General features: G+C 36.9%; 1 protein-coding gene across 1 annotated transcript in view; it reads left to right on the forward strand.

Annotated features, from left to right (window-relative positions):
* Window positions 1-3835: 3835 nt before the first annotated feature.
* LOC308311030 (thyrotropin-releasing hormone-degrading ectoenzyme-like) overlaps window positions 3836-23201 on the forward strand; it is a gene marked incomplete at both ends in the record, with an annotated part of 87326 nt that continues 67960 nt past the window's right edge. Inside the window, 2 exons of the mRNA XM_080757527.1 lie at window positions 3836-3844; window positions 4967-5110. Of these exons, the coding sequence (XP_080613653.1) occupies window positions 3836-3844; window positions 4967-5110 (153 nt within the window). The remainder of the gene's footprint in view (window positions 3845-4966; window positions 5111-23201) is intronic.

A 23201-nucleotide genomic window follows, 5' to 3' on the forward strand; every position in this document is an offset into this window, starting at 1 on the left:
GGACCACAGGGGGGTGTTTAATCCGCTGGTTCTGATCCGTCTGATCCAACACAGCCCTCTCGGGTCTCTGAATATCGCTGTGTAGCGGGCCACAGGCGCCGCTTAGCCTACGGAGGGGGTTTCTCGGGTTGAGAATCTTAACACATTCTGTGCGGGGTTAGCTAGGGGTGTTAGCATTACGTTGTGCTTTAGCTATTGAAAAATAGCAGACCTATACAAGCTCATAGGGTGGCGTGCTACGAGCTTGTAGATCTGCTATTTTTTTAAAGAATCGTGAAAAGTGACCATGAAAGTGTTTGAGAACGACTGACATATAGAAAAAAAAAAACATCGCCTTTTCAAGGAAACAGTCATGGATTTAGAAGACATTTTACAGAATCGTTCCCAGGTCACCTATGTTTCTATGTCAGTCGTTCTTCCATTTTAAAAAAAAATAAATAGCAGACCTATACACTCGGTGGCGCGTGTCTTCTATTTTTAAATAGCTAAAGCATATAGCGTAATGCTAATGCTAAAGCATTATGCTAAAGCATATAGCGTAATGCTATAACATATAGCGTAATGCTATAACACCAAAAGGGGTTCCCGTCTGAAATGGGTTAACGGGGCCCAACGGGGTTAGGGGGAGGATGATACCAACCCGTCAGAGAGTCCCAGTTCGCCCCGCGTGCTCCCATCTCAGAAAGCGGCTGCATTGAGAGGGGATTTCAGACTGAATAATGGAGTGAAACTAAATGCTAATTCAGGCTCGTCTAGACGAGATCAAATTGACAGGTTTTCTCCCCCCTCCCCCCCCCCCCCCCCCCCCCCCCTCTGAGATTCCACTTGCCACTTGTCTTCCCTCGGGGGTCTATATTAACCCATTCTGACCTGAGATCAGATTCATACGAGGTTTCCACTGGACAACACACTGGTTCTGATTAACCCCATTCTGACCTGAGATCAGATTCTTAAAAAATGTCAGTCGTTCTTCGATTATTCAAAAATAGCAGACCTATACAAGCTCGTAGCGCGCCACTCGGTGGCGCGCTACGAGCTTGTAGATCTGCTGTTTTTCAATAGCTAAAGCATAACATGATGCTAACACCGCAAAATGGGTTCCCGTTCAGAATGGGTTAACACCTAATATACTCACAGCTGGATGTCATCGCATCAGAGATGCCGTTTTGTCTTTTAAATATTGATTAGCGGCTGCTTACGGAGCACCGTGCACTCCCATGTGGCTCACAGGCAAAGCTTCGTTGGGTTAGAGAGACAGAAGCATAATGTAAACAGCCTGGAGAGTCTGGGAAGATGTTGTTGTACTGTGTGGTGTTACGTTATGTTAATATTGATACTATAGACTGTGTGGTGTTTACGTTATGTTAATATTGATACTATAGACTGTGTGGTGTTACGTTATGTTAATATTGATACTATAGACTGTGTGGTGTTTACGTTATGTTAATATTGATACTATAGACTGTGTGGTGTTACGTTATGTTAATATTGATACTATAGACTGTGTGGTGTTTACGTTATGTTAATATTGATACTATAGACTGTGTGGTGTTACGTTATGTTAATATTGATACTATAGACTGTGTGGTGTTTACGTTATGTTAATATTGATACTATAGACTGTGTGGTGTTACGTTATGTTAATATTGATACTATAGACTGTGTGGTGTTACGTTATGTTAATATTGATACTATAGACTGTGTGGTGTTACGTTATGTTAATATTGATACTATAGACTGTGTGGTGTTACGTTATGTTAATATTGATACTATAGACTGTGTGGTGTTACGTTATGTTAATATTGATACTATAGACTGTGTGGTGTTTACGTTATGTTAATATTGATACTATAGACTGTGTGGTGTTACGTTATGTTAATATTGATACTATAGACTGTGTGGTGTTACGTTATGTTAATATTGATACTATAGACTGTGTGGTGTTTACGTTATGTTAATATTGATACTATAGACTGTGTGGTGTTACGTTATGTTAATATTGATACTATAGACTGTGTGGTGTTACGTTATGTTAATATTGATACTATAGACTGTGTGGTGTTACGTTATGTTAATATTGATACTATAGACTGTGTGGTGTTTATGTTATGTTAATATTGATACTATAGACTGTGTGGTGTTACGTTATGTTAATATTGATACTATAGACTGTGTGGTGTTACGTTATGTTAATATTGATACTATAGACTGTGTGGTGTTACGTTATGTTAATATTGATACTATAGACTGTGTGGTGTTACGTTATGTTAATATTGATACTATAGACTGTGTGGTGTTACGTTATGTTAATATTGATACTATAGACTGTGTGGTGTTACGTTATGTTAATATTGATACTATAGACTGTGTGGTGTTACGTTATGTTAATATTGATACTATAGACTGTGTGGTGTTTACGTTATGTTAATATTGATACTATAGACTGTGTGGTGTTTACGTTATGTTAATATTGATACTATAGACTGTGTGGTGTTACGTTATGTTAATATTGATACTATAGACTGTGTGGTGTTTATGTTATGTTAATATTGATACTATAGACTGTGTGGTGTTACGTTATGTTAATATTGATACTATAGACTGTGTGGTGTTTACGTTATGTTAATATTGATACTATAGACTGTGTGGTGTTTACGTTATGTTAATATTGATACTATAGACTGTGTGGTGTTACGTTATGTTAATATTGATACTATAGACTGTGTGGTGTTACGTTATGTTAATATTGATACTATAGACTGTGTGGTGTTACGTTATGTTAATATTGATACTATAGACTGTGTGGTGTTTATGTTATGTTAATATTGATACTATAGACTGTGTGGTGTTACGTTATGTTAATATTGATACTATAGACTGTGTGGTGTTACGTTATGTTAATATTGATACTATAGACTGTGTGGTGTTTATGTTATGTTAATATTGATACTATAGACTGTGTGGTGTTACGTTATGTTAATATTGATACTATAGACTGTATAGTGGTGTTACGTTATGTTAATATTGATACTATAGACTGTGTGGTGTTACGTTATGTTAATATTGATACTATAGACTGTGTGGTGCTATACGTTATGTTAATATTGATACTATAGACTGTGTGGTGTTACGTTATGTTAATATTGATACTATAGACTGTGTGGTGTTTACGTTATGTTAATATTGATACTATAGACTGTGTGGTGTTTATGTTATGTTAATATTGATACTATAGACTGTGTGGTGTTACGTTATGTTAATATTGATACTATAGACTGTGTGGTGTTTACGTTATGTTAATATTGATACTATAGACTGTGTGGTGCTATACGTTATGTTAATATTGATACTATAGACTGTGTGGTGCTATACGTTATGTTAATATTGATACTATAGACTGTGTGGTGCTATACGTTATGTTAATATTGATACTATAGGGATGTCCCGATCATGGTTATTTTTTGCTCCCGGTCCGATTTCCGATCATTTGATTTTGAGACATATATAGCGATGCCGATCTTTCCCGATCCACCGAAGCTAGGTGGGGCCCACAGCCCAAGCGACCGCTTGGTTCGCCTATGCCTAGAACCGGCCCTGGCCTTTGATAAAATAGGCTGCTAAAGTGAAGGATACTTTCCACACCTTTCCGTTTCCTGTGTGTGTGTGTGTGTGTGTGTGTGTGTGTGTGTGTGTGTGTGTGTGTGTGTGTGTGTGTGTGTGTGTGTGTGTGTGTGTGTGTGTGTGTGTGTGTGTGTGTGTGTGTGTGTGTGACTGTGTGCTGGGGGGGGTAGCTGCAGCATCACCATTCCTGGTGATTGAGAGCACTTTTATTCGCATGCCATTGGTGAGAAAAAGCACTTTTGTTACAATGCATTTCATTTGAATGAGAACGTATTTTATTGTTTGTTTGTTGTGTTTTATTTTAATTAATTGAAACACACTGGACGGAAACGCTGTAAAGAATTACAGTTCATTATAGTTCTTCATGCTGTCCTGTCCATATTGGGTTTTGATGTATACTGTGTTTTGATTTGAAGGAAATTGCAATTTCATTCTCATGTATTGGGATTAAGAGTTCATGGATCCATATAGTTCATATAAATACTTACCATACAGTTAAAAGGATATTTACAATTAAAATATATATCTACAGTTAAAAGGATACTATAAGTCTAAAGTCTACAGAAATGCCATCTAAGGGGGTGGGGTAAGTGCTACGGGCCATGATGGAGTCTGAAAAGGTGGGTTTTCAGACTACGGCGGAAGATTGGGAGTGAGGCTGCAGTTCTGACTGTGATGGGAAGTGCATTCCATAGTTTTGGAGCCAGAAGGGAGAAGAGTTTGGGACGTGTGGAGCGTTGTTGTCCCGGGGTTTTTTAGTGAGGGTACTTCCAGCTTCCCTGCGTTAGCTGATCTGAGTGCGCGGGAGGGTTTGTAGGGTTCAATCATACCTGCGAGATATGGGGGAGCCATACCTTTGGTTGCTTTGAATGCCAGCATCAGAGTTTTGTATTCTGTGCGGGCAGCGACCGGGAGCCAGTGGAGGGAGCGGAGCAGGGGGGAGACATGTGAGAATTCTCATGGCTGGTTGAAGACCAAGCGAGCTGCGGCATTTTGGATCAGCTGGAGAGGCTTAAGTGCACATGCTAAGTAGTCCCAGTAAGGAGGGAGTTACAATAGTCCCAAGGACCCCCGGAAGTCCTTGAGGTTGGTTCCAACTTCCGGCGGGTCCCCAAAATAAACCAAGCGTTATAACTACTTTAACCTCATACTTTGGCTATATATTCTAAAATGTGTCGTGAACTTGTTGTGATCTGCAATTACCTAAATATGTTTACTAATGTTACCCTTCTCTGGTACAGAGACAGTTTAGATCGGGGTCCAAAGTACACATAATCAAATCAGGTGGTCCGTCCTTGACAATGAACTTTTTTCTTTAGTCTAATCCCGTCTTCCGTTGTTTCAGATCCGTCTGTACGCGCGGCCCGACGCCATCGCCAGCGGAGCGGGAGATTACGCTCTCCACATCACCAAGAGACTGCTGTCCTTCTACCAGGACTACTTCAAAGTGAAGTACTCCCTCCCCAAACTGGGTGAGTACCAGTATTTAGTAGGGAGTATTACTGGCTGAGTTTGGGTAGGTAGTTTTACTGGCTGAGTTTGTAATGTGTAGGTAGGGAGTCGAGACCTTTACTGGCTTTTGTTAAGGCACTCACTCACATGTTAATTGCAGTTACTTAAACTCCAGCATCCGAATTGTGTGGAAAGCTTTAGTTGAAAAAAATAGCAGATAGACACGCTCACAATGCAACACGTTGCGTCACGTTGTGACCGAGGTTTCTTTGCCCATTAAAAAATAGCAGATATACAATAATAATAATAATAATAATGGCAATAATCTTTATTGACCCGAAGGATATTTGCCTCCACAGTCTGTTCAACAACACCCACATCAACAACAACATGGAGCACATTTACACCCAGACGCTACAAAAACATGAGGTCCCCCCTGTGTACAGAACCATGAGGTCCCCCCTGTGTACAGAACCATGAGGTCCCCCCTGTGTACAGAACCATGCCGCGTGCAGCACTTAGTTTAGACAGTTTTTGGTTTAGACTAGTCATTGGTTAGACCAGTCATTAGTCCTGGTTTAGACTAGTCATTGGTTAGACCAGTCATTAGTCCTGGTTTAGACTAGTCATTGGTTAGACCAGTCATTAGTCCTACAACTACAACCTATCTCAAACCCTCACCCTAAACCTAACCTCCCACGGGGGCAGCACACCTAAACCTATAACCTTAACCCATGTCTAAACAATGACTAGTCTAAACTAAGTATGCACCCCACCATCCCATCATACATACATGCATATATTTAGGGGCAGTGGTGGCCGAACGGTTTGCGGAGTGGTCTTGATATCGTGAAGGGCGCTATAGTTCGTATCCCCGGACCGGCACGTTAAAATTACCACCGCTGAAGTGCCCTTTGAGCAAGGCATTGAACCCCTGTACCATGAAATGTTCTATGAGCAGGGCCTGGCTGTAAACAAGTTCTTGAGCTTAGTCCAGTTACCCTGGGTAAACATGGTACCTTTCCTTTCCTTAGTCCAGTTACCCTCAGGGTAAACATAGTACCTTTCCTTTCCTTAGTCCAGTTACCCTGGGTAAACATAGTACCTTTCCTTTCCTTAGTCCAGTTACCCTCAGGGTAAACATGGTACCTTTCCTTTCCTTAGTCCAGTTACCCTCAGGGTAAACATAGTACCTTTCCTTTCCTTAGTCCAGTTACCCTCAGGGTAAACATAGTACCTTTCCTTTCCTTAGTCCAGTTACCCTGCAGGGTAAACATAGTACCTTTCCTTTCCTTAGTCCAGTTACCCTGGGTAAACATGGTACCTTTCCTTTCCTTAGTCCAGTTACCCTGGGTAAACATAGTACCTTTCCTTTTCTTAGTCCAGTTACCCTCAGGGTAAACAAAGTATACCTTTCCTTTCCTTAGTCCAGTTACCCTCAGGGTAAACATAGTACCTTTCCTTTCCTTAGTCCAGTTACCCTCAGGGTAAACATAGTACCTTTCCTTTCCTTAGTCCAGTTACCCTCAGGGTAAACATAGTACCTTTCCTTTCCTTAGTCCAGTTACCCTCAGGGTAAACAAAGTACCTTTCCTTTCCTTAGTCCAGTTACCCTCAGGGTAAACATGGTACCTTTCCTTTCCTTAGTCCAGTTACCCTCAGGGTAAACAAAGTACCTTTCCTTTCCTTAGTCCAGTTACCCTGGGTAAACATAGTACCTTTCCTTTCCTTAGTCCAGTTACCCTCAGGGTAAACAAAGTATACCTTTCCTTTCCTTAGTCCAGTTACCCTCAGGGTAAACATGGTACCTTTCCTTTCCTTAGTCCAGTTACCCTCAGGGTAAACATGGTACCTTTCCTTTCCTTAGTCCAGTTACCCTGCTGGGTAAACATAGTACCTTTCCTTTCCTTTACTAGGTACGAGAACCATCCAGTTTGTTTAATAATTCCGCGATGGCCGAGGGGACAAAACTCCTATACTGAAACGGTTCTGTATCTTTTGTCCAGATGCCACGAACGTGCTCATGAGTTTGTGCTTTCCACATTTTTGGTTGCAGTTAAATAACGTCCCAGAAAAACCAACAGAAGAAGAAAAGACCTAAAAAGCATATCAAAGACAAAGTGGGGATTCTTGAAATTAATTAAGAAAAAGAAAAAAAGGCAGAGTCACTGATGTAGACTCGCCACTGTGGAGGTAATTAACCCACTTTTGTCGGGAACCCCTTTTTGGTGTTAGCATCATGCTATGCTTTAGCTATTGAAAAATAGCAGATCTACAAGCTCGTAGCGCGCCACCGAGTGGCGCGCTACGAGCTTGTATAGGTCTGCTATTTTTGGAAAAATCCAAGAACGACTGACACAGAAAACTGTCAGGATGTAGAAGAACATTTTTATAGAATCTGATCTCAGGTCAGAATGAAAACTGTCAGGATGTAGAAGAACATTTTCATAGAATCTGATCTCAGGTCAGAATGAAAACTGTCAGGATGTAGAAGAACATTTTCATAGAATCTGATCTCAGGTCAGAATCAAAACTGTCAGGATGTAGAAGAACATTTCATAGAATCTGATCTCAGGTCAGAATGGGTTAATGTGAAACGGCATGTCGGAGTGCCCTGCCTTTGAAATAACGGTACAGTGTGTTCTTTGGGGGGGATTTAGCCCCATATGAATAGTGACCTTGCACCAGGCAGGCAGCGCTGCTTTGCAAGGTTGCATGATGATTCTAACATCACTCTGGACACATGCACACACACACACACACACGCACACGCACACGCACACACGCACACACACGCACACGCGCACACACACACACGCACACGCACACACACACACACGCGCGCACGCACACATGCACGCACACATGCACGCGCACACACGCGCACGCACACGCACGCGTGGCTCATCAATATGTCCATACACGGACGCATGTGGCAAGACTTTAGTTTTTTTAGTTTACACGCCATTATAATGTTCTTATTTTGATCATAAGACCCGATTACTAAATTACAGTCTTCCGGGTTTTCCTACAGAATGTTTATGTAACTGATTTTGACTTACTATGACGCTCTGCATGGAGCCCAGTTATATACGGTATGCTTTACACTAATACTGACTGTATAGTACTGACCACACCTGGCACAGTACTGACCAGTAATATACGGTATACTTTACACTAATTCTGACTGTATAGTACTGACCACACCTGGCACAGTACTGACCAGTAATATACGGTATGCTTTACACTAATACTGACTGTATAGTACTGACCACACCTGGCACAGTACTGACCAGTAATATACGGTATACTTTACACTAATACTGACTGTATAGTACTGACCACACCTGGCACAAGTGTGTGAGTCTGGATGCTAGGGGCTAAATGTATAGTCTATGTAAAACCTTAACCCATTCTGACCTGAGATCAGATTCATACGAGGTTTCCACTGGACACACACTGGTCTGACTAACCCATTCTGACCTGAGATCAGATTCATACGAGGTTCCCACTGGACACACACTGGTCTGATTAACCCATTCTGACCTGAGATCAGATTCATACGAGGTTCCCACTGGACACACACTGGTCTGATTAACCCATTCTGACCTGAGATCAGATTAAAAAAATAGCTTGTAGCTTGTAGATCTGCTATTTTTCAATAGCTAAAGCACAACATAATGCTAACACCAAAATGGGTTAACCCATTACTTCATTAGACACCCTGGAGTCGTTTTTATGTACAACACATGGTGTTTTCACTTTTCACAACCTGCGAGTTGAACCTGTGGCTTCTGGTTCTGAGGACAAGTGGGCAAAGAAATGTGATCGCAACAAATCCAAGCCTGGGTTTTAGTATAACGTATTATAGGATTTATAAAATAATATATATACATTTGTCTCTGCTTTCTGTTCCCAGACAGACAGTGTTCTTTTTGGTGATAACATTAAGCTATATTGAACTGCCGATAACTAAATAATGGAACATCGCTGTAACACCTTCCCCCCAGAGTAAAGTAGAGACGCTCTTCTTTTCTTTTGAGATATTGGTGTTCACGGTGTCGTCCTGGAACAACATATTCTGTGGATCTTGATTGGTAAAAAAAACGCTGGCATTAGCTGCAGATTGTTCTAGAGTAACGGTATGCCTCAACATTGTACTTGAGCATATATATATATATATATATATATATATAGCATTATGTAGCATATATACCTAATACATTCAACCGTTGCATTTTGGTGTCATTCTCGTACCAACAAAGGATGGAGGGGAAAGGAACTGGTCGGAATAACGTGTTCCTTCCACGCGCTACGTCCAACCAGGGAAACTCCCCCCTGTCAGGTGTAAAGGAGCAACTTGGACACTCAGGCATGAAGGAAGCATGAGTTAAGTCCGTTGCTCTCCCCTTGTCCCCCATATATGGGGACTAGGTTGCTCTCCCCTTGTCCCCCATATATGGGGACTAGGTTGGTCTCCCCTTGTCCCCCATATATGGGGACTAGGTTGCTCTCCCCTTGTCCCCCATATATGGGGACTAGGTTGCTCTCCCCATGTCCCCCATATATGGGGACTAGGTTGCTCTCCCCTTGTCCCCCATATATGGGGACTAGGTTGGTCTCCCCTTGTCCCCCATATATGGGGACTAGGTTGGTCTCCCCTTGTCCCCCATATATGGGGACTAGGTTGGTCTCCCCTTGTCCCCCATATATGGAGACTAGGTTGGTGGAGGGTGTGTAGAGCCCAGGATCACATTAGATGATTGCCACAGGGGTGAAAAATGGGTTACAAAATTGCTGCTGTCATGTGGAAACCTTGTGTAAAAAAAATTGTTTGAAAATAAGCGATTTACAAACTCACATCACGTCACACGTGTGACACGCTGACAGCTTGGAGATCTGCTATTTCACTACTTTAATGTGACACTCTTGGGTGATAATAAAGTATAATTACTTCAGAAAAATAACCTAAAACCTTGAAATATGGAGATAGAAGGTTTCTGCAGTAACAACATTAAAGGAGCCTATAGGTTATGATTTACTATTGTCCCCCAAACAACTATAAAGTGATTTTAATACCAGTAGGTCCAGGCTGATTGGACTTGGGCTGTAATCATTCTAATCATTTCTATGTTCAATGATCTGACGATGCAAAATCAAGACAGCTTCTCCCTAGAAAACATTACTCAAGCAGTCAGCTACACAACAAATGCCTGGTTGTAATGTAATAACTTTTGCAAAGTGAAGCCGTTAATATTCGATTGCTATAGTAGTCCTTTATAATCATACACATCTGTAATTCAGTTAGACACCTCAGCTCAGGATTAATAATGTATTGCAATAGTATTGCATTCAGGTTGGCGGTGTGCCTCTGCTCCTGTGATGCTACAATTTACAATGTAGGCATTTAGCAGACGCTCTTAATCCTTAAATACTTACATTAAGCAAGAACAAAAAAGCATGGGAATACATCACATAAAAACCATTTATCATGAAACATGCGTAAGCTAAGAAAGTAACAGTGGAATATCTATATAATGAAGCTATACATATAAACTATACATATACTATACTATGCTATACATATGTACTATGGCGTGCTATGACTACATACAATGCAATTATAGTGCTGTCTACATAACGTGCTATAAGTCTGTATCAAATGCTTAGTCTATACAGAAAGGCTGCGTTAGTGCTATGGGCCATGCTGGAGTCTGAAACGGTGGGTTTTCAGACTACGGCGGAAGATTGGGAGTGATGCTGCAGTTCTGACTGCATTGGGAAGTGCATTCCATAGTTTTGGAGCCAGAAGGGAGAAGAGTCTGGGTCGTGTGGAGCGTTGTCCAGAGTGTTTTAGAGAAGGGAGAAGAGTCTGGGACGTGTGGAGCGTTGTCCAGGGTGTTTTAGAGAAGGGAGAAGAGTCTGGGACGTGTGGAGCGTTGTCCAGGGTGTTTTAGAGAAGGGAGAAGAGTCTGGGACGTGTGGAGCGTTGTCCAGGGTGTTTTAGAGAAGGGAGAAGAGTCTGGGACGTGTGGAACGTTGTCCAGGGTGTTTTAGAGAAGGGAGAAGAGACTGGGACGTGTGGAGCGTTGTCCAGGGTGTTGTAGAGAAGGGAGAAGAGTCTGGGACGCGTGGAGCGTTGTCCAGGGTGTTTTAGAGAAGGGAGAAGAGTCTGGGATGTGTGGAGCGTTGTCCAGGGTGTTGTAGAGAAGGGAGAAGAGTCTGGGACGTGTGGAGCGTTGTCCAGGGTGTTTTAGAGAAGGGAGAAGAGTCTGGGACGTGTGGAACGTTGTCCAGGGTGTTTTAGAGAAGGGAGAAGAGTCTGGGACGTGTGGAGCGTTGTCCAGGGTGTTTTAGAGAAGGGAGAAGAGTCTGGGACGTGTGGAGCGTTGTCCAGGGTGTTTTAGAGAAGGGAGAAGAGTCTGGGACGTGTGGAGCGTTGTCCAGGGTGTTTTAGAGAAGGGAGAAGAGTCTGGGACGTGTGGAGCGTTGTCCAGGGTGTTTTAGAGAAGGGAGAAGAGACTGGGACGTGTGGAGCGTTGTCCAGGGTGTTGTAGAGAAGGGAGAAGAGTCTGGGACGCGTGGAGCGTTGTCCAGGGTGTTTTAGAGAAGGGAGAAGAGTCTGGGATGTGTGGAGCGTTGTCCAGGGTGTTGTAGAGAAGGGAGAAGAGTCTGGGACGTGTGGAGCGTTGTCCAGGGTGTTTTAGAGAAGGGAGAAGAGTCTGGGACGTGTGGAACGTTGTCCAGGGTGTTTTAGAGAAGGGAGAAGAGTCTGGGACGTGTGGAGCGTTGTCCAGGGTGTTTTAGAGAAGGGAGAAGAGTCTGGGACGTGTGGAGCGTTGTCCAGGGTGTTTTAGAGAAGGGAGAAGAGTCTGGGACGTGTGGAGCGTTGTCCAGGGTGTTGTAGAGAAGGGAGAAGAGTCTGGGACGTGTGGAGCGTTGTCCAGGGTGTTGTAGAGAAGGGAGAAGAGTCTGGGACGCGTGGAGCGTTGTCCAGGGTGTTGTAGAGAAGGGAGAAGAGTCTGGGACGCGTGGAGCGTTGTCCAGGGTGTTTTAGAGAAGGGAGAAGAGTCTGGGACGTGTGGAGCGTTGTCCAGGGTGTTGTAGAGAAGGGAGAAGAGTCTGGGACGCGTGGAGCGTTGTCCAGGGTGTTGTAGAGAAGGGAGAAGAGTCTGGGACGCGTGGAGCGTTGTCCAGGGTGTTTTAGAGAAGGGAGAAGAGTCTGGGACGTGTGGAGCGTTGTCCAGGGTGTTTTAGAGAAGGGAGGAGAGTCTGGGACGTGTGGAGCGTTGTCCAGGGTGTTTTAGAGAAGGGAGGAGAGTCTGGGACGTGTGGAGCGTTGTCCAGGGTGTTTTAGAGAAGGGAGAAGAGTCTGGGACGTGTGGAGCGTTGTCCAGGGTGTTGTAGAGAAGGGAGAAGAGTCTGGGACGCGTGGAGCGTTGTCCAGGGTGTTTTAGAGAAGGGAGAAGAGTCTGGGACGTGTGGAGCGTTGTCCAGGGTGTTGTAGAGAAGGGAGAAGAGTCTGGGACGTGTGGAGCAGTAACCGTCTCGTTCAACGGGTGGAGATGACAGAGTGTGGAACAGTAACCGTCTCGTTCAACGGGTCGAGATGACAGAGTGGTACAGTAACCGTCTCCGACGCAGTGCTATAGGAGACTGGAGAGGATGGAGAAGAAATGCTACGAAACCAAATGGCTCTATAGTCTACACTGCACACAGTGGCAGTATTTCACTCACATTATGCCCCTGAAAAGAGATATGTGCAGACCCGGAAAATCATTTACCAGCACTGTAGTGCGAGCAGAGAGATTACAGTCATTCTCTTTTCAGTCCAAAGTAAAGAATGATTCGTTTGAACTTACTCCAACTTTTCTGTCCCTTGTATAACCCCCCCCCCCCCACACACACACACACACACACACACACACACACACACACACACACACCACACCACCACCTCCCCCCTCCATGAGAGAGAGAGAGAGGGAGAGAGAGAGACAGAGAGAGAGAGACAGAGAGATCTGTCTGTCAGATCATATGATCTGATAAGTTTGGATGACCTCATAAACATGACAGCTCTGCAGCGCTCTCTCTTCCACTCCGTTTGTCAAACTTGTCAATCGACGACTCATTCGCTGCATGCCGGTTCATCTGACACATGAGCAGGACAGCTGGCGAGGGCGAAGGAAGGAGTCTGTCTGGTGGTTCTCCATCTTTAAAAAACAAATCAAATGCAGTGCCTGTTCATTTTGGGCACATGGGGTTCCAACAAAGACAAGACAGAGAAGCAGTTCAGGGAAACGGGACAATGACATGAACTGGATAATACTTTATAGAAGGTGATAACTGGATAATACTTTATAGATGGTGATAACTGGATAATACTTTATAGATGGTGATAACTGGATAATACTTTATAGATGGTGATAACTGGATAATACTTTATAGAAGGTGATAACTGGATAATACTTTATAGAAGGTGATAACTGGATAATACTTTATAGATGATGATAACTGGATAATACTTTATAGAAGGTGATAACTGGATAATACTTTATAGATGATGATAACTGGATAATACTTTATAGATGGTGATAACTGGATAATACTTTATAGATGATGATAACTGGATAATACTTTATAGATGATGATAACTGGATAATACTTTATAGAAGGTGATAACTGGATAATACTTTATAGATGATGATAACTGGATAATACTTTATAGATGGTGATAACTGGATAATACTTTATAGAAGGTGATAACTGGATAATACTTTATAGATGGTGATAACTGGATAATACTTTATAGATGATGATAACTGGATAATACTTTATAGATGGTGATAACTGGATAATACTTTATAGATGGTGATAACTGGATAATACTTTATAGATGGTGATAACTGGATAATACTTTATAGAAGGTGATAACTGGATAATACTTTATAGATGGTGATAACTGGATAATACTTTATAGATGGTGATAACTGGATAATACTTTATAGATGGTGATAACTGGATAATACTTTATAGATGGTGATAACTGGATAATACTTTATAGAAGGTGATAACTGGATAATACTTTAAGATGATGATAACTGGATAATACTTTATAGAAGGTGATAACTGGATAATACTTTATAGATGGTGATAACTGGATAATACTTTATAGAAGGTGATAACTGGATAATACTTTATAGATGGTGATAACTGGATAATACTTTATAGAAGGTGATAACTGGATAATACTTTATAGATGGTGATAACTGGATAATACTTTATAGATGATGATAACTGGATAATACTTTATAGATGGTGATAACTGGATAATACTTTATAGATGGTGATAACTGGATAATACTTTATAGATGATGATAACTGGATAATACTTTATAGATGGTGATAACTGGATAATACTTTATAGATGGTGATAACTGGATAATACTTTATAGAAGGTGATAACTGGATAATACTTTATAGATGATGATAACTGGATAATACTTTATAGATGATGATAACTGGATAATACTTTATAGAAGGTGATAACTGGATAATACTTTATAGATGGTGATAACTGGATAATACTTTATAGAAGGTGATAACTGGATAATACTTTATAGATGATGATAACTGGATAATACTTTATAGATGATGATAACTGGATAATACTTTATAGAAGGTGATAACTGGATAATACTTTATAGATGGTGATAACTGGATAATACTTTATAGATGGTGATAACTGGATAATACTTTATAGATGATGATAACTGGATAATACTTTATAGATGATGATAACTGGATAATACTTTATAGAAGGTGATAACTGGATAATACTTTATAGATGATGATAACTGGATAATACTTTATAGATGGTGATAACTGGATAATACTTTATAGATGATGATAACTGGATAATACTTTATAGATGATGATAACTGGATAATACTTTATAGAAGGTGATAACTGGATAATACTTTATAGAAGGTGATAACTGGATAATACTTTATAGATGGTGATAACTGGATAATACTTTATAGATGGTGATAACTGGATAATACTTTATAGATGGTGATAACTGGATAATACTTTATAGATGGTGATAACTGGATAATACTTTATAGATGATGATAACTGGATAATACTTTATAGATGGTGATAACTGGATAATACTTTATAGATGGTGATAACTGGATAATACTTTATAGATGGTGATAACTGGATAATACTTTATAGATGGTGATAACTGGATAATACTTTATAGAAGGTGATAACTGGATAATACTTTATAGAAGGTGATAACTGGATAATACTTTATAGATGGTGATAACTGGATAATACTTTAAGATGATGATAACTGGATAATACTTTATAGATGGTGATAACTGGATAATACTTTATAGATGGTGATAACTGGATAATACTTTATAGAAGGTGATAACTGGATAATACTTTATAGATGATGATAACTGGATAATACTTTATAGATGGTGATAACTGGATAATACTTTATAGAAGGTGATAACTGGATAATACTTTATAGATGGTGATAACTGGATAATACTTTATAGAAGGTGATAACTGGATAATACTTTATAGAAGGTGATAACTGGATAATACTTTATAGAAGGTGATAACTGGATAATACTTTATAGAAGGTGATAACTGGATAATACTTTATAGATGGTGATAACTGGATAATACTTTATAGATGGTGATAACTGGATAATACTTTATAGAAGGTGATAACTGGATAATACTTTATAGAAGGTGATAACTGGATAATACTTTATAGAAGGTGATAACTGGATAATACTTTATAGATGGTGATAACTGGATAATACTTTATAGATGGTGATAACTGGATAATACTTTATAGAAGGTGATAACTGGATAATACTTTATAGAAGGTGATAACTGGATAATACTTTATAGATGATGATAACTGGATAATACTTTATAGAAGGTGATAACTGGATAATACTTTATAGAAGGTGATAACTGGATAATACTTTATAGAAGGTGATAACTGGATAATACTTTATAGAAGGTGATAACTGGATAATACTTTATAGATGGTGATAACTGGATAATACTTTATAGATGGTGATAACTGGATAATACTTTATAGAAGGTGATAACTGGATAATACTTTATAGAAGGTGATAACTGGATAATACTTTAAGATGGTGATAACTGGATAATACTTTATAGATGGTGATAACTGGATAATACTTTATAGATGGTGATAACTGGATAATACTTTATAGAAGGTGATAACTGGATAATACTTTATAGATGATGATAACTGGATAATACTTTATAGATGGTGATAACTGGATAATACTTTATAGATGGTGATAACTGGATAATACTTTATAGATGGTGATAACTGGATAATACTTTAAGATGATGATAACTGGATAATACTTTATAGATGGTGATAACTGGATAATACTTTATAGATGGTGATAACTGGATAATACTTTATAGAAGGTGATAACTGGATAATACTTTATAGAAGGTGATAACTGGATAATACTTTATAGAAGGTGATAACTGGATAATACTTTATAGAAGGTGATAACTGGATAATACTTTATAGATGTGATAACTGGATAATACTTTATAGATGGTGATAACTGGATAATACTTTATAGATGATGATAACTGGATAATACTTTAAGATGGTGATAACTGGATAATACTTTATAGAAGGTGATAACTGGATAATACTTTATAGATGGTGATAACTGGATAATACTTTATAGATGATGATAACTGGATAATACTTTATAGAAGGTGATAACTGGATAATACTTTATAGAAGGTGATAACTGGATAATACTTTATAGATGGTGATAACTGGATAATACTTTATAGATGGTGATAACTGGATAATACTTTATAGATGGTGATAACTGGATAATACTTTATAGATGGTGATAACTGGATAATACTTTATAGATGGTGATAACTGGATAATACTTTAAGATGATGATAACTGGATAATACTTTATAGATGGTGATAACTGGATAATACTTTATAGAAGGTGATAACTGGATAATACTTTATAGATGGTGATAACTGGATAATACTTTATAGAAGGTGATAACTGGATAATACTTTATAGATGGTGATAACTGGATAATACTTTATAGATGGTGATAACTGGATAATACTTTATAGAAGGTGATAACTGGATAATACTTTATAGATGGTGATAACTGGATAATACTTTATAGATGGTGATAACTGGATAATACTTTATAGATGGTGATAACTGGATAATACTTTATAGAAGGTGATAACTGGATAATACTTTATAGATGGTGATAACTGGATAATACTTTATAGATGGTGATAACTGGATAATACTTTATAGATGGTGATAACTGGATAATACTTTATAGATGGTGATAACTGGATAATACTTTATAGATGGTGATAACTGGATAATACTTTATAGAAGGTGATAACTGGATAATACTTTATAGATGGTGATAACTGGATAATACTTTATAGAAGGTGATAACTGGATAATACTTTATAGAAGGTGATAACTGGATAATACTTTAAGATGATGATAACTGGATAATACTTTATAGATGGTGATAACTGGATAATACTTTAAGAAGGTGATAACTGGATAATACTTTATAGATGGTGATAACTGGATAATACTTTATAGAAGGTGATAACTGGATAATACTTTATAGAAGGTGATAACTGGATAATACTTTAAGATGTGATAACTGGATAATACTTTATAGATGGTGATAACTGGATAATACTTTATAGATGATGATAACTGGATAATACTTTATAGAAGGTGATAACTGGATAATACTTTATAGATGGTGATAACTGGATAATACTTTATAGAAGGTGATAACTGGATAATACTTTATAGAAGGTGATAACTGGATAATACTTTATAGATGGTGATAACTGGATAATACTTTATAGATGGTGATAACTGGATAATACTTTATAGAAGGTGATAACTGGATAATACTTTATAGAAGGTGATAACTGGATAATACTTTATAGATGGTGATAACTGGATAATACTTTATAGATGGTGATAACTGGATAATACTTTATAGAAGGTGATAACTGGATAATACTTTATAGAAGGTGATAACTGGATAATACTTTATAGATGGTGATAACTGGATAATACTTTATAGAAGGTGATAACTGGATAATACTTTATAGAAGGTGATAACTGGATAATACTTTATAGATGGTGATAACTGGATAATACTTTATAGATGATGATAACTGGATAATACTTTATAGAAGGTGATAACTGGATAATACTTTATAGATGGTGATAACTGGATAATACTTTATAGATGGTGATAACTGGATAATACTTTATAGATGGTGATAACTGGATAATACTTTATAGAAGGTGATAACTGGATAATACTTTATAGATGGTGATAACTGGATAATACTTTATAGATGATGATAACTGGATAATACTTTATAGAAGGTGATAACTGGATAATACTTTATAGAAGGTGATAACTGGATAATACTTTATAGATGGTGATAACTGGATAATACTTTATAGAAGGTGATAACTGGATAATACTTTATAGATGGTGATAACTGGATAATACTTTATAGAAGGTGATAACTGGATAATACTTTATAGATGGTGATAACTGGATAATACTTTATAGATGGTGATAACTGGATAATACTTTATAGATGGTGATAACTGGATAATACTTTATAGATGGTGATAACTGGATAATACTTTATAGAAGGTGATAACTGGATAATACTTTATAGAAGGTGATAACTGGATAATACTTTATAGAAGGTGATAACTGGATAATACTTTATAGATGGTGATAACTGGATAATACTTTATAGAAGGTGATAACTGGATAATACTTTATAGAAGGTGATAACTGGATAATACTTTAAGATGATGATAACTGGATAATACTTTATAGATGGTGATAACTGGATAATACTTTATAGATGGTGATAACTGGATAATACTTTATAGATGGTGATAACTGGATAATACTTTATAGATGGTGATAACTGGATAATACTTTATAGATGGTGATAACTGGATAATACTTTATAGAAGGTGATAACTGGATAATACTTTATAGATGGTGATAACTGGATAATACTTTATAGATGGTGATAACTGGATAATACTTTATAGAAGGTGATAACTGGATAATACTTTATAGATGGTGATAACTGGATAATACTTTATAGAAGGTGATAACTGGATAATACTTTATAGATGGTGATAACTGGATAATACTTTAAGATGATGATAACTGGATAATACTTTATAGATGGTGATAACTGGATAATACTTTATAGATGGTGATAACTGGATAATACTTTATAGATGGTGATAACTGGATAATACTTTATAGAAGGTGATAACTGGATAATACTTTATAGATGGTGATAACTGGATAATACTTTATAGAAGGTGATAACTGGATAATACTTTATAGAAGGTGATAACTGGATAATACTTTATAGAAGGTGATAACTGGATAATACTTTATAGATGTGATAACTGGATAATACTTTATAGATGGTGATAACTGGATAATACTTTATAGAAGGTGATAACTGGATAATACTTTATAGATGGTGATAACTGGATAATACTTTATAGATGGTGATAACTGGATAATACTTTATAGATGTTGATAACTGGATAATACTTTATAGATGGTGATAACTGGATAATACTTTATAGATGGTGATAACTGGATAATACTTTATAGATGGTGATAACTGGATAATACTTTATAGAAGGTGATAACTGGATAATACTTTATAGATGGTGATAACTGGATAATACTTTATAGATGGTGATAACTGGATAATACTTTATAGAAGGTGATAACTGGATAATACTTTATAGATGGTGATAACTGGATAATACTTTATAGATGGTGATAACTGGATAATACTTTATAGATGGTGATAACTGGATAATACTTTATAGAAGGTGATAACTGGATAATACTTTATAGATGGTGATAACTGGATAATACTTTATAGATGATGATAACTGGATAATACTTTATAGAAGGTGATAACTGGATAATACTTTATAGATGGTGATAACTGGATAATACTTTATAGATGGTGATAACTGGATAATACTTTATAGAAGGTGATAACTGGATAATACTTTATAGATGGTGATAACTGGATAATACTTTATAGATGGTGATAACTGGATAATACTTTATAGATGGTGATAACTGGATAATACTTTATAGATGGTGATAACTGGATAATACTTTATAGATGGTGATAACTGGATAATACTTTATAGATGGTGATAACTGGATAATACTTTATAGATGGTGATAACTGGATAATACTTTAAGATGATGATAACTGGATAATACTTTAAGATGGTGATAACTGGATAATACTTTATAGATGGTGATAACTGGATAATACTTTATAGATGGTGATAACTGGATAATACTTTATAGATGGTGATAACTGGATAATACTTTATAGATGGTGATAACTGGATAATACTTTATAGATGGTGATAACTGGATAATACTTTATAGATGTGATAACTGGATAATACTTTAAGATGGTGATAACTGGATAATACTTTATAGATGGTGATAACTGGATAATACTTTATAGATGGTGATAACTGGATAATACTTTATAGATGGTGATAACTGGATAATACTTTATAGATGATGATAACTGGATAATACTTATAGATGGATGATAACTGGATAATACTTTATAGATGGTGATAACTGGATAATACTTTATAGATGGTGATAACTGGATAATACTTTATAGATGGTGATAACTGGATAATACTTTATAGATGGTGATAACTGGATAATACTTTATAGATGGTGATAACTGGATAATACTTTATAGATGGTGATAACTGGATAATACTTTATAGATGGTGATAACTGGATAATACTTTATAGATGATGATAACTGGATAATACTTTATAGATGGTGATAACTGGATAATACTTTATAGATGGTGATAACTGGATAATACTTTATAGATGGTGATAACTGGATAATACTTTATAGATGGTGATAACTGGATAATACTTTATAGATGGTGATAACTGGATAATACTTTATAGATGGTGATAACTGGATAATACTTTATAGATGGTGATAACTGGATAATACTTTATAGAAGGTGATAACTGGATAATACTTTATAGATGGTGATAACTGGATAATACTTTATAGATGGTGATAACTGATAATACTTTATAGATGGTGATAACTGGATAATACTTTATAGAAGGTGATAACTGGATAATACTTTATAGATGGTGATAACTGGATAATACTTTATAGATGGTGATAACTGGATAATACTTTATAGAAGGTGATAACTGGATAATACTTTATAGATGGTGATAACTGGATAATACTTTAAGATGATGATAACTGGATAATACTTTATAGATGGTGATAACTGGATAATACTTTATAGATGGTGATAACTGGATAATACTTTATAGATGGTGATAACTGGATAATACTTTATAGATGGTGATAACTGGATAATACTTTATAGAAGGTGATAACTGGATAATACTTTATAGATGGTGATAACTGGATAATACTTTAAGATGATGATAACTGGATAATACTTTATAGATGGTGATAACTGGATAATACTTTATAGATGGTGATAACTGGATAATACTTTAAGATGGTGATAACTGGATAATACTTTATAGATGGTGATAACTGGATAATACTTTATAGATGGTGATAACTGGATAATACTTTATAGATGGTGATAACTGGATAATACTTTATAGATGATGATAACTGGATAATACTTTATAGATGGTGATAACTGGATAATACTTTATAGATGGTGATAACTGGATAATACTTTATAGATGGTGATAACTGGATAATACTTTATAGATGATGATAACTGGATAATACTTTATAGATGGTGATAACTGGATAATACTTTATAGATGGTGATAACTGGATAATACTTTATAGAAGGTGATAACTGGATAATACTTTAAGATGAGATAACTGGATAATACTTTATAGAAGGTGATAACTGGATAATACTTTATAGATGGTGATAACTGGATAATACTTTATAGAAGGTGATAACTGGATAATACTTTATAGATGATGATAACTGGATAATACTTTATAGAAGGTGATAACTGGATAATACTTTATAGATGTGATAACTGGATAATACTTTATAGAAGGTGATAACTGGATAATACTTTATAGATGATGATAACTGGATAATACTTTATAGATGGTGATAACTGGATAATACTTTATAGATGGTGATAACTGGATAATACTTTATAGATGGTGATAACTGGATAATACTTTATAGAAGGTGATAACTGGATAATACTTTATAGATGGATGATAACTGGATAATACTTTATAGATGATGATAACTGGATAATACTTTATAGATGATGATAACTGGATAATACTTTATAGATGGTGATAACTGGATAATACTTTATAGATGGTGATAACTGGATAATACTTTAATAGATGGATGATAACTGGATAATACTTTATAGATGGTGATAACTGGATAATACTTTATAGATGTGATAACTGGATAATACTTTATAGATGATGATAACTGGATAATACTTTATAGATGATGATAACTGGATAATACTTTATAGATGATGATAACTGGATAATACTTTATAGATGTTGATAACTGGATAATACTTTATAGATGGTGATAACTGGATAATACTTTATAGATGGTGATAACTGGATAATACTTTATAGATGGTGATAACTGGATAATACTTTATAGATGATGATAACTGATAATACTTTATAGATGGTGATAACTGGATAATACTTTATAGAGGAGATAACTGGATAATACTTTATAGATGATGATAACTGGATAATACTTTATAGAAGGTGATAACTGGATAATACTTTATAGATGTGATAACTGGATAATACTTTATAGATGATGATAACTGGATAATACTTTATAGATGGTGATAACTGGATAATACTTTTATAGAAGGTGATAACTGGATAATACTTTACTAGAAGTGATAACTGGATA

This window comes from Protomyctophum bolini (genome assembly GCF_963924005.1).
Source record: "Protomyctophum bolini genome assembly, chromosome: 23".
Classification (NCBI taxonomy): domain Eukaryota; kingdom Metazoa; phylum Chordata; class Actinopteri; order Myctophiformes; family Myctophidae; genus Protomyctophum; species Protomyctophum bolini.